Source organism: Gymnoscopelus microlampas, assembly GCF_963454915.1.
Source record: "Gymnoscopelus microlampas genome assembly, chromosome: 1".
Lineage (NCBI taxonomy): Eukaryota > Metazoa > Chordata > Actinopteri > Myctophiformes > Myctophidae > Gymnoscopelus > Gymnoscopelus microlampas.
This window is the reverse complement of record NC_139962.1, coordinates 53,919,670-53,932,562: the sequence shown is the minus strand read 5'-3', so window position 1 is coordinate 53,932,562 and position 12,893 is coordinate 53,919,670. Positions and strand designations below refer to the sequence as shown.

The 12,893-nt window shown below is 43.4% G+C and overlaps 2 protein-coding genes across 2 annotated transcripts in view; one reads left to right on the top strand and one right to left on the bottom strand.

The window, feature by feature from the left end:
* Positions 1-12,893, bottom strand: part of LOC311050673 (collagen and calcium-binding EGF domain-containing protein 1-like) — a 76,302-nt gene that overhangs the window by 8,330 nt on the left and 55,079 nt on the right. Inside the window, exons 4-5 of the mRNA XM_084064759.1 lie at positions 5,871-6,005; positions 4,773-4,913 (exon numbers count right to left, since the gene is read on the bottom strand). Coding sequence (XP_083920885.1) covers positions 4,773-4,913; positions 5,871-6,005 — 276 coding nt within the window. The remainder of the gene's footprint in view (positions 1-4,772; positions 4,914-5,870; positions 6,006-12,893) is intronic.
* Positions 8,207-12,133, top strand: LOC311050648 (uncharacterized protein). Its single transcript, XM_084064734.1, has 2 exons — positions 8,207-8,271; positions 9,730-12,133. The coding sequence occupies exons 1-2, from the start codon at positions 8,257-8,259 to the stop codon at positions 10,987-10,989; spliced, it is 1,275 nt and encodes a 424-aa protein (XP_083920860.1). The 5' UTR covers positions 8,207-8,256; the 3' UTR covers positions 10,990-12,133.

Sequence of the window (12,893 nt, the reverse complement as noted above, 5' to 3'; positions counted from 1 at the left end):
TATTCCCCCAGCCCTAAGCCACCACTGCCTCAACTTATCCGCCCCAATAACCGCGCGAGCCACCTTCCGGATAACCTTGTCATTGGACAACCCGAGTAATGTGATGTGACAATAAAGTTTGATTCTGATTCTGATTCTGAGTCGGAAGGCTCGGCGGGCCTGGGCTGCAGAGACAACCGAGCGGAGCTGCAAGAGGCCGATGCCGCCATCGGAATTGCTTGAGTAGAGGATCCCGTTGCTAGACGATTGATGCAAGCGGAACCACTCCCTCACTCTGACCCGGATAGCCTTGTCTACATCCCTCAAGGGTGTGGGGGCGGTGCCTATGTGATCCGCGGCGTAAAGAACCCTCGGTAGGGCAAAGCGGTTCAACAGATCAAACTTCATTCGGGGATCGAGGGGTGCCCTGCCGATCCTGTCACTCCACGCGGAGATCGAGGCTTCGCAGGCCGGAGCCGAAAAACCGTCAAGCGGGCTCACTCTGAGGCCGAGATATTTCTCGTAACCAGCAGGATCGATCAGGTGCAACCGCTCACCGTCAAAGGCCCAATCGGTGTTAACATTGTAGGTCAGCCGGCCGCCCTTCTTTTCGATAAAGAACCCATGACACTTACTGGCGTTAACCCGCATGCCGGTAAGTTGTCAGAAAGCCCCCAGAATGTTCAAGTTTCTCCGCATGCCTTCCTTTGAGTCACTAAACAATGCTAGATCGTCAGCAAACGCCATCGCCACCACGGAGACATCCCCGAAGGAGAATCCCCGCCCTTCGCGTTCGATAGTGGTGATTAATGGATCAACCGCTAGATTGAAAAGTAGGGGAGACAAGGAAATAACCTTGTTTCACACCCACCTTCATTTCTGGTGATGTCCCTTCCCCACACCTGACCCTCGTCGTACATCCATCGTAGCCCGCAAAGATTACGTCCGCCATGTGCCGGTCGAGACCCCGCCCCTCCAGCACCGCCCGGAGGTGTTGATGCGAGACCGTATCGAGCGCTTTTTGGAAATCGATGAACACCACGCCCAAAGGTTTGCCCTGCCCCTTACTGTGCTTTAACGCTGACTCGAGTAACATCAAGTTCTCCGAGCAGCCAGACGAGGGAATGAACCCCCGCTGTCGAGGGTGTAAGGGGCAGGCGGCTCTCATTCGCCCGTCGAGGATACGGGAAAAGAGACCGATAATCACCGAGGCGATGGTAATGGGCCTCCAGTTGCCAAGTAGGACTAGCTTGGCGGGGTCATCACTTTTAGGGATAAGCGTCGTACGGCACCGCTTCAGGCACTGGGGGACATAGCCAGCGACCAACCACGATGAGTAGATGTGCGCGAGTTGCGAGCCGTCAGGGTCCCATAGTAGCAACTCAGAACGAGTGATACCGTCGGGACCGGCCGCTTTGCCATTCTGCATGCGCTGGAGACAAGAGTGAACCTCTTCACCCGAGATCAAATCGCCGAGGATAGTATTGTCAGCCCCACCGAAGGAACGGAAATGGCCCAGTCCAAGAAGCGGTCGCTCTAGCCCCCAAGCATTTTGGTAGAAACGATGTATTCCATGCATGGGTATCGGACACCCGATAACATTGTCCCCGTCTAGGACAGTTTTGGCTAACCGCTTCCTATCACAGTGGTACAGCCGCCTCAGAAACACCCGGCGGTGAAACATTTGCAGGCAACTGCCCCTTCTGCCAGGCACTTCTCCACTTATCTCTCTCTGGCGACGCAACTGTTTCGGCGGAGACCCCAGGCTACTAATTAGCCAGTTAGCTTTGGCTTCAATGGATCGCACCGAACACTCTTCAATCTTCAAAAAGAGGTCGGAGTCTTCCCCCAGTCTGACCCCATCAATACCCGCGTCTTCTACAAGACGTCGAAGCGCCTGTTTCATCAACGCGGGCTGTAACGGAATCGTGTCAGGACGAGTGTTTCATCATCCAGCACGACTGGGGGACGACCGCCTCTTGCACGGTCAGCCTTTTCAAGGCTACAAGCCTTACCCCTCACCTGCTCCTCCGTCCTCCCCCGCCCCAGGTCTTTAGCCACGGACTTCCACGACCAGGTATCTCTGGGACGGTTCATAAGAACTCGTAGCTCGTTGACCTCCTCCACGGTCCAACGCCGGTGCTTACGCCCCCGAACCTGCTGTCTCCCACGTCCCGGGTTCTCGCTTGGCATGTTCAGTTCTTTGTGTCTGCTTAGCATGTGATTGGTCCGGCCGGCACATGAGAGGGCCCTGAACGAACAGAGCCCACAGGAAAAGTTAACCAACGCCCGGCGCTGGTCCACGATAACCGGTTTGCACCGGGCAAAGTGGCACCGCACCGCACGCGGGTTAGAGCTCTCCCAGGTATCATTTACTGGATTTGTACCTTACCGTCAAATCATGGTGTCTGGACGCAAAAAGCGGAACCAGTGAAAGGACACCGGCGATAGGTACGCCACAAAGAACACACGGCCTATCAAACGGGATACGGATAGACAGGACACGGGGGAGTTGACCGGAGCCGGCCGCGGAATCTCGGAAGTATAGTCTCCCGGCGGCGTGCACTATGACGGTCACCACTTCCTCCTTTGCCCCCTAGCCAGGTCGACGGCATGTTACGGGGGATCGGCGCCCGTGGCCCGGTACGCAGCTGTTTGGTCGGTCGCCGGAGTACGCGACGCAAGCAGGGTTTGAGAAACGGAGTCTCCGGAGCGCGCCTTTGCGCCCCCGCCGCATACGGATCTCCTCGCCGAGCCGTGTGATGGGGCTTGAGGCGAGGCCGACAGCGGGGGCCCTCAGGCGGTCCGTGGCAGGGCAACTAGGTCAGACTGTGCGTCTCGGTCTCGCTAGGCCGGGGTCGGCCGCGGAGGACAGGCCACCGAGGCCTCTCCGCACGTGGTCCCTCCGCGCCTGGTCGGGCCCGCAGGCTGCAAGCAGCGTCCGTTGACGGGTATCTTCCACCAGCATGCGACCCAGTGAAGTTTGGATGGGAAAAAGACATAACTAACAGGTCACTGAGCCCAACCACTCTACCTGAAGGTTGCAAACCTGCCCCAGACTACATTTTGCAAATGATTAAATGTGGCTGCAAAACTGACAACCCATGCAATTCCAAAAAATGCAGCTGCAGAGTACATGGTTTGCCATGCACATTGTCCTGTCACTGTTATGTTGTAGGATGCTCAAGACAGTTTTAGATAGGATTCTTTCCTTTTTCTTTTATAAATTCCTTTAAACTTGGTTCTTGTCTCTGATTCTGGTGTCTCAGGAAAATGTGGTTAGTTGGTATCATTGGACCTTAATATGGGATATGCTGTATATGACCACTTCCACATAAACATTATTAATTTCTTATACAGCTAATTTGAAGCATTTGAATTGATTTACTGTGCATAACATGTCATAAATCAACATTTTTAATGGATTTTGGTGCTTCGGGTGTGAAGGAGTTAATATCTATGAAATGTTCTAATGTGAAATCAAAAAACAAAATTTTACACATCCACGTTCATTGATAAACACTGTAGAAATCAAATTTTATGCGCTAAATCAATATTTTTGCATAAAATGCCATAAAAAACGTTTTTTTGTTTTGGGCATTTAAGGGTTAATGACGGTTGGCCTCAAAGGGTTAATATGCATTCATCCAAAAGGAAACATGACCAGGTCCACTATTAGACTTAGTAGAAAGCAGATCTGATGCATTTGATTTGATTTCTGTACATGTTCTATTTCACAATATCACAGTTTAAAGATTAAGTTGTTCTGGGAATGAAGGGGTTAATATTTAAAAGTTTACAAATATTAAATCTAATGCACTGTACACATCCACTTACATGGATACACACTGTAGAAAGCAAATTTTAAGCAATTAGATCAAGTATTTTGCATGAAATACTATAGAAGTCTATTTTGGGTGAATTTTTAGTGTTTTGGGCATTAAGGGGTTAATAATAAAAAATGCTCAAGGGATTTCACCGGGCACCCTCTTGAATTCTTAAGAGGGGACCCCCAGCAGCAAGAATCAGTTGAGAAAAAAACTTTTACCGACGAAACCACGTTAAGCCCCATGACTCCCGGACTATAAGGCGCAACTATGCAGATACAGTACATTCTTTATTTTTTTTTACTTTCTTTATTTTTTTTTTTTCTTAGAGCAAGTTAGGTCATGTTGGGCATCACATATACATTAAATGAGTACATTTCTGGTATAGTTAACACTCTTATGTTACGGGCTATTCAGTCCTGATGAGATGAGAGGGATCCTTATTTGAAGTAACTTCAGTCCTTTTGTTGAGAGATCTCAGATAAAAAATAATAATAATGCAGATACATTCTATAGATTGTGCAATATCAGTTTGAGAAATCTTTCCAGGAATAACTACAGTTCCAAGTGCCTATACTCTTTTCTATTTTTGTATATTTTTTCCCCCTATCATGTCCTTGTTTATGGCTCTGACAGCCACTGGGAAGAAAGGACAACATGTTGACTGTATTATTGTAATGCAGTGATTCTCAAACGTTTACATTTCACGGACCCCCACCACAAAACTCTGAGAGTGTGCAAATGTACAAATGACTTGTACTCTCTCAGAGTTACAGACCTGTAAAGGTCTATTTGGTTAACTATCAATCATTTAGCTGGGGACCCCCTGGAAGCCCCTCAACGACCTCTGGTTTGAGAACCAGTGTTGTAAATGGAAGCTCCGTTATGTCATACACACACAACAGAGCTGTATGTTGTGTGTATGATGGCATACAGTATTTGGCAACGATTCTGCTGTAAACTTACAGTTGTGTCTGAGGATGCAGGAGCGTTGGTCCGGGGCCAGGATGTAGCCGCTGTGACAGAGACACTGGAAGCTGCCAATGGTGTTCACACACTCGTGGTCACACACACTGCTGCTGGACTGCTGCTCACACTCATCAATGTCTGTCCGTTTACAAGAGAAAAGAGAGATTGATTGATTGATTGAATACTTTATTTGTCAGAAATGTAAACAGCACGAGGTACATGACATTAAGGCTAAAAGGATAACACAAAAAAAAGTCCTGGGGACTTGTTTTCATTGTGGTCCTATGTATTCAATTAATCACTGTGTCACTCACTCACACAATGGATCATTCCCTATTCTAATGATAGCCACTGGCTATGGACTCCAACAAACATATCGTTGCTGTCGGGCAGAAACCTCTTATCTCCATATTTTAAATTCTTGTGTTTTTTCGGGAATTATACCTTACTTGAGCATACTACAGCGTCACACAAAAGCATCAAAAGTAGCAGATCCACAAGCTTTAAATGTGGTGCGAAGCCACATGTTTTGATCTATCTGCTGCTTTTGCTATTTTTAAATTTGAATCCTGAAAAGTAACAGTTTTGGACATAATGAGGTTTCCAAACGAAAGAGGCGATATGCAGCTCATATATAATCAATAAAGGTTTCCATAATTATGGAGTTGTCTGATGGAAAATGTCGTGGACTCAAAATTTACTTTATGCTATTAAGTCTCAACTCTTATCAAAGTTGCATGACCGTGTGAAAATGCTGTAGGACCCGGAATTTGGGTCGAGACCCACTAGTTGGGAAACAGCGGCAAAAAGAAAAAAAGGGCACACACAAAGGATAAAGATAATAAACGATGGAAATGGATATCAGAGAAAAACAAATTGTGCAGATTAGATAAAGCTTGTAAAACATCTCATATCACACACACACACACACACACACACACACACACACACACACACACACACACACACACACACACACACACCCGTGCAGTGTACAGATGAGTCTACTGATACAGTAGTGGCCGCACAGTATCGGCAGACTAATCTGCTGATACAGTATGGCCGGGACGGGAGACAAGCAGGAAGTGGACTGACCCAGACAGTAAGGAGACTTATGGCCGCGGTGTCTCTCACGGTCGAAGCGATAACCTGGGTAGCAGGTGCACACGACCCTTCCAAAGTTGTCCGTACACTGCTGCTCACAGGGCGAGCCAGCACACACATCTACACCTACAGAGAGAGAGAGAGAGAAATAATAACTTTATAAAATATAATAACTTTATTTATATTGCACTTTTTAAGCCATTAAGACCTGAAGCTGATTCTAGAAATGTCTTCTAAATCCCAACAGTATTCTGAAAAAACGTATGTTTCTAGTCAGTGTGGTGCTCAAACTTTTTCATGTCAAGGACCCTCAAAATTATATGTATTTGACCGCGGACCCCCATCTCAAAATATTTTGTTCCAGGGACCCCCCAGAAGCAAAGATTTGAGTTAAACATGTTTGCTTTAAAAGAATGTAAAGATTTGCACACATGTTCATGATTTTTCATAAATAGCAGATCTACAAGCTCATAGCGCGGCACTCGGTGCAGCGCTATGAGCTTGTATATCTGCTATTTTTGAATAGCCAAAGTGTAAAATAATGCGTTAAAACAACTTACAAAGTGCTGCACAAAAAACTGGGACAATTGGAGGAGGATGCTAAAAGAAAAGTCAAAATAAATAAGCTAATGCAATTTGAATTGAACTATGGATAACCACAGAAGGATGATGCACCAAAACACAGTATTATTTACATGAATGTTTTTTTGAAACATATATGTTTTTTGAAGTGATTTAAAATAGTGTCAGGCAGCTCGTGGAATAGCCTCGGGTTAGGGTGTTCCAAAGTGTAGGAGCTTGGACAGTGAGTGAGTGAGTGAGTGAGTGAGTGAGTGTGTTAATGAGTGAGTGAGTGAGGCCAGCACATTATGAAGGTGAGTATTTGAATATTCTGTGTAGATTTGCAGTAACAGACTGCTCCCTCTTGTGGACATTGTGGTCCACTGTCTAACTTTTCCACAGACTGAAAACTGAAGAATGAAACCACTTCAGTGAGAGAGAGAGATAGAGATAGAGATAGAGAAACTACTAGACATGAGAATTTAAAGAATAGACTGAGATGAAACAGATTGCATATTGAACTAGAGAGAACTCCACCAAGGCAGCCCAAATGTGTTTTGAAATCACCCAATAATCTTCACAATTTTAGACATCTCATTCCTTTACAAAAACACTTTCACACCTTCAACTCTCTCTGGGATCTTGCTCAGTGAGGTCTTTCTAATCTTTATTATAGCACACACAAAAATGCAGACAAGTGGGTGGAAATAGTTTCCAGTCTTTCCAAATTAATCAATAACAACAAAACAAATATATATGGTCACCTGTTTTGTTAGATGTGATGTGCTACCACTGCTACCCAATTTCACAAGTTTCCAAATATATAAAAATGCTTTCAGAGTAGCAGATCTACAAGCTCACGTGTAACAAAGAGACACGTTGTGAGCTTGTAGATCTGCTAAACCCTAAGTGTATATATAGGGCTGAAGTGGTTAATGCCTGTTATAAGTAACTACTAGTAAAAAAAAAAATCAAATAGTTATAGCAGAATAAAAAGTACAACATTTGCCTCTGAGATGTAGTGGAGTAGAAGTAAAAGTACTGAAAATTGGAAATACTCCAGTAAAGTAAAAATACTTCAAAGTTTCACTTGAGTACATGTACTTAGTTACTTTACACCACTGGGTACCACCTGGTGTACACTGCAGTCAACAGTCAAAGATTACACACCCCATCGACATATAGTGCTAATAGTCTTATTATGATAGCATAATATGGTAGTGATGATATATTATATTAGTGAAGTAATAAACCGTGTTATGCTGACCCAAAGGATGACTGCATTTTTCAACACCTGATTCCTGATTTGTAAAGACATTTTGAAAGACCAAAATAGTAAATTAGTTGGTTGGCCCAGACGGCTGGTGTAGCCGTCTGAGCATCTAAGCCTGACAGCGCGTCACGGGTTCGAATCCCAATACGACCTTTGGTGCGCGTCACCCCCCCCCATCTATCTCCATATTTCCTGTCAGTCTACAGTATATCTATCAATAAAGGGCAGAAAAAGGCCCAAAAATATCTTTAAAAATAAATAAATAATAATAATTAGTTACACTGCTGCATCAATCAGATAAACATGAAGAACCAAACAAAGGGAGATGTCATATATCTTACTGCAGCATGATGGAATGCGGAATGTGAGGAAGTTTGAGAATAAAGGATCCAGTCAGCCGTTTGGAAAACAAGATGTACCGGTAACTGTGTCCTTAAATAAAGGCACAACAGCCACACAGTGGTAGGTGTTTTTGTATTTATTTACTTCCTCATGCATTTCTGGTGACACAACATAGCCTACTCTACGTCTAACATCAAGTTAATGTTCAGTACAAAGGTATGAATGTACTTTAAGAATACTTCTATATTTATATCTTTGCTGTTTGTCTTTACCTTATGGCTACATGTTTTTTTTTTAAAGTACATTTTTTTCTTTTTTTTAAATGACAAAAAGATTCCTGACAGTGTGAGTGTGCAATTTTAAATTGTAGAGGCTTTTAGTGTTTAATATGAAAGGATATTTTTAATTACTGTATGTTTTAATTTGTCAGACTGTTTGTGTCGTGACAAAGTCAAGTCTTGTGATCACTGTGCAATATGCCAAAGCAATTTCATCGTAGAAACCTCAAGTTGTGTCCCCTTATTATATAGCGGTTGAATCTGTTGTTTTATTCAGTTGCTCTAAGTTTTACATTTTACAACTTTTCTTTTGATTTTATTGTCTCCGCCAGGCCGAAGGCGTGGCCGCGACTATGTTTTGCACCCTGTCTGTCCGTCCGTCTGTCCGTGTGTCCAGGGGCGGACTTACCGTTGGGCTAGGTTGGGCTGCAGCCCACGGGCCTCCAACTGGGGGGGCCTCCGATTTTTTGGATTCCAAAGTTTGCAGGAGTGGTCAGTTTTTAAAAAAATGCCTCGAATCATGAAGGCCAAGGAAAAACCACTGCCCTGCATTTTTCACATCAGCCTTTTATTGCGCCACCAGTAGGCCAAGTTTTGCAAAACGCATTTCTTGATATTACTCTTACAGATTTTGTCTAAACATCACGCAAATCAGTAAATATTATCTCTATAGTCATGTGATAAACACGGATCTGTACAATTTTTCGTATTCCTTCCTGATTGGCTAAGATTGGCATGTAAAGTTTGCAGGAGGGCTTGATTGGAACAAAATGCCTCAAATCATTAACGCAGCGTCCGATTACCATGGAACTTTGGGCGCACATTCCCACTAGGCAGAGGAAGACATGCCAACCTTTTCACATTGTCCTGTTATAACGCCACCAGGAGGACGATTTTTGCAATATATTTTTTATATTATTCCTACAGATTTTGTCCAAACATCACGCAAATCGGTACACAATATCTCTATAGTCATGTGATCAAGACTGGCCCACAATAACCTACTTGGAGACCTTTTTCTAGTAATTCTATTGTGGTTATGGTGTTCTTTTGGTTATCTGCCTCAATTGGAAAGAACTTTAAATGTGTTATACTGTATATGGTATTAAAGGTGACTGACTTGCAATTAGGGGTTTCTGATTTGGATACAAACCTTTTTTTCAACTTTTGATTGTTTCTGTTCATTTTACGATACACATGTGGTGTCATATGTGTTTCCGGTTCCGCCCTGCCGCCGAGCCAATCTAACAAAGCTATAGGAAAATGAACTGGAACAGGAAAGAGGTACGCCACCTTCTGAAAACCTGGGTCTACAGTTATGCAATATGCACAGAGTCAGAGTTAAGGCTTTACATTAGTTTTCCGAACTGTAACACTAACAACGTTTTCTGTGTAGATGATGGAGTCTGTCAGAGTTGACGTTGGATCAAAGGACATCGTCCCTCTGCCCCCCTCATGTGTCCCACCCGTCCCCCCTCCTCTGAGGGACGGTGAACATTACCATGTCTTCATCAGCTACAGCAGCACTGATGTGTGTTGGACCCACAACCTCATAGACGAGCTGGAGTCCTGCGGCTTGCAGGTTTGCTACCACGAGCGAGACTTTGTTCCTGGTTGCTCCGTGCTGGAAAACATGTCCGACTGCATTCAGAAGAGCCAGAAAGTTCTGCTGGTCCTCAGCTCAGAGTTTGTGAGGAGTCGCTGGTGTCTCCTGGAGGCCAACATGTCTCTGTTCAGAAACTGCCTGGAGCGCAAGCCCATCGTTCCCGTGCTGCTGGAGCAGGGAGTCAGCGTTCCTCTTCACCTCTGCCACCTCACCTACCTGGAGGCCAGGGACCCAGACTTTCTCATTAAGCTTCTCAAGGTGCTCTGCACATCCAACCATCAGCTGCAGGCCAACACGGTCGTACCCTTCCAGCCTCCATCCATCTACAACGGGAAGGTTCTGCAGCCTCTGACTGCTGTCAACGAAGAGACGGTCCACAAATGGGACGCTGGCCGGTTCAGTTACATGGAGGTCCCGGAACAGTTGCGCTTGGTCATCGAAGACCCAAACATATATCTAAGGGCTGTCAAGATAGTCAATAATGTTTCTGAGAGCAAAGTGTGGTTTCATTCACTTTGGTTGAGAATGCTGATGTACATTGCAGCTGCAATAGTTGGTTTCGGATTGGTGATGGTAATTATTCTGTCCATAGTCTTTCAGGGCGAGTTTGAATTTAAATTGAACATTTTCTATTGTTTTATTTTCCTGATCGTACCTTTGAGTATCTTTGTTCGTCTTTGTATGTGGAAGGTGGAAGATGAAAATTATATTATGGGGGAAATGCATAAAGCAGTTGGACAAGCAAACACACTGCTTTGTCAATACAAGGTTTTAATGGGCTGTTGTTCCAATTCCAAAATCGCTCTGGTCTGTGTTTCTCTGGATGGGTGCAGGGGTGAATTCACAAAAACATTTTCTGAGCATGCCTGCACCGAGGACTCCGAGGAGATGTTTGACAGAGCTCTGGTCTTCTTCTCATCAGGTTATGCCTGCTGCCTGGCCAAAAGGCACTTCCCCTTTCTCCAGCCTAGCTCCACTGGCCACATGGAGGGAGGAGTGTGTTTCTGCCAGTATGTCTCACAACAGCTGAGCAGGGGGAAATGGAAGTAGTGGTAATAGTATAATATAGTATAAATGCAAAGTGTATATTTTTTTCATAACCATATGGCTCTGGCATGATTATCCAGTTTATACCGTGGCCACTTACCAGTGATTCAAATTTAAATAATGCTCGCTAAAAATTTGGGGGCAATGTTATTTAAATAGACACTTTGTGTTTGCACTATGTTCTTAAATGTTGAAATAAACGTTACGTTACTCCAGCAAGTGTGAGAACTGAGAAGCCGTAGTAAGGAACAAGTACCAGTTGAGACAGCTGATAACAGTGACATATTTTACAGGATATCAAAACATACGTTTTATGTTCCCCAAAAGGATGAGTTAAGTTATATTGAAATCTATGTTTTTTTAAGGATAGCTTGTAGCAAATGTTAGCTAAAATAACCATTATACAGTAAAATACACAAACCAATGAAACCAACTCTGCATCGTCTATCATTTTTCTAAATCAGACACCTTGTCATGCACGCTTACATAAAGATTTAAACTTAGGTTTTTGCTGTGATATTGCAAACATTATAGGCCGACAGGGGCCCTAATAGGTGTCATGGTTTATAGATTGTATTGTTTAACCTAGAAAGGGGTGCTCCATAGAGCACATATTATCTCTGACAGGGGTGGCCTAGCCAGGGCTGCGTAAGTCGTGGGTTGAAGCCATCAGGACTTGAGGATCTCGCATTCATGATATATGATGTTTTTTTTAAGACATACTGTAGGCGCCTCCCACTAATTTTTATAGCCAATTAGAGGCAAACAGTATGGAATATCAAAACCATGTTTGATGCTCATATCAAAATGTCTCCTGAGATCATTTGTACCTAACTTGGTGAATAATGTTTCTGCAACCAATAGTGACATTTGTGGCATTTGTGGTGCTCTCTATGGATCCAAGTGAACTTACTTTTGGCTCTGCATTGTTTAGAGACCCCTCAATGTGCGATTAAAATTTGAGGTTGATTTCACAATGCATTCATGATTTTTGGCATTCATTTTAGATCAAATAGGCCTGTAAGAGTTGGCCGGATGGCCAAGGCATCAAGAACAGACAGAATACAATGAATGCTGGTTTTGTACATTTACCTCCAAAACCAATCTGTGCAGGATGACATGTAGAGTGTACCCCGAGCAAAAATAATAGCAAATGTAAGACTAGGCAAAAAAATTGGTTCATAAATATAGAAAATAAGAAATAAATACTTAAAGGGCTAGACCACTTTGTAGTTACCTTGCCATGATGTAACTCCATAGCTGGGCAAGCAAACGAAAATAGTTGCTCCATTGATTAGAAATTGATAACTGTGTCTTTAAATAAAGGCAGAACAGCCAGTGGTAGGTTTATGCTTTTTTAGTTTACTAACTTCCTCATGCATTTCTGGGGATGCGTCAACAGTACTATATGTCTAACATCAAGTTGATATACAGTACAAAGGTATGAATGCACTTTTAGAATACTTCTACATTTGTATCTATGTTGTTTATCTTTAACCAGAATACCTTATGGATACATGATTTTTTTTTTTTTTCATTTTATAATTCTATTGATTTTATTGTGGTTATTGTGTTCTTTTCATTTGGTCATCTGCCTCAATTGCAAAGATTTTGGGTCAACTCCTGTAATTCTTAAATGTGCTATACTGTAATAAAGGTGACTTGACTTGCAATTAGGGTTTCTGTTTTGCTAGATAACAAACTTAAAATTTTCACTTACTGAAAATATTATTCTGAAGACAACTTTCTACAACAATAGTATGACTCAATTGAAAAAAGAATCAGAAGTTGCTACTGTGGCCCCTATAAGGGATTATTTGGGTCAAAAGTAAAGTAAAGTATAAAAGTAAAACATTAAAACACAAAATACTACCCCCCCCCCATTTAAAACAGACAGACATTTATTA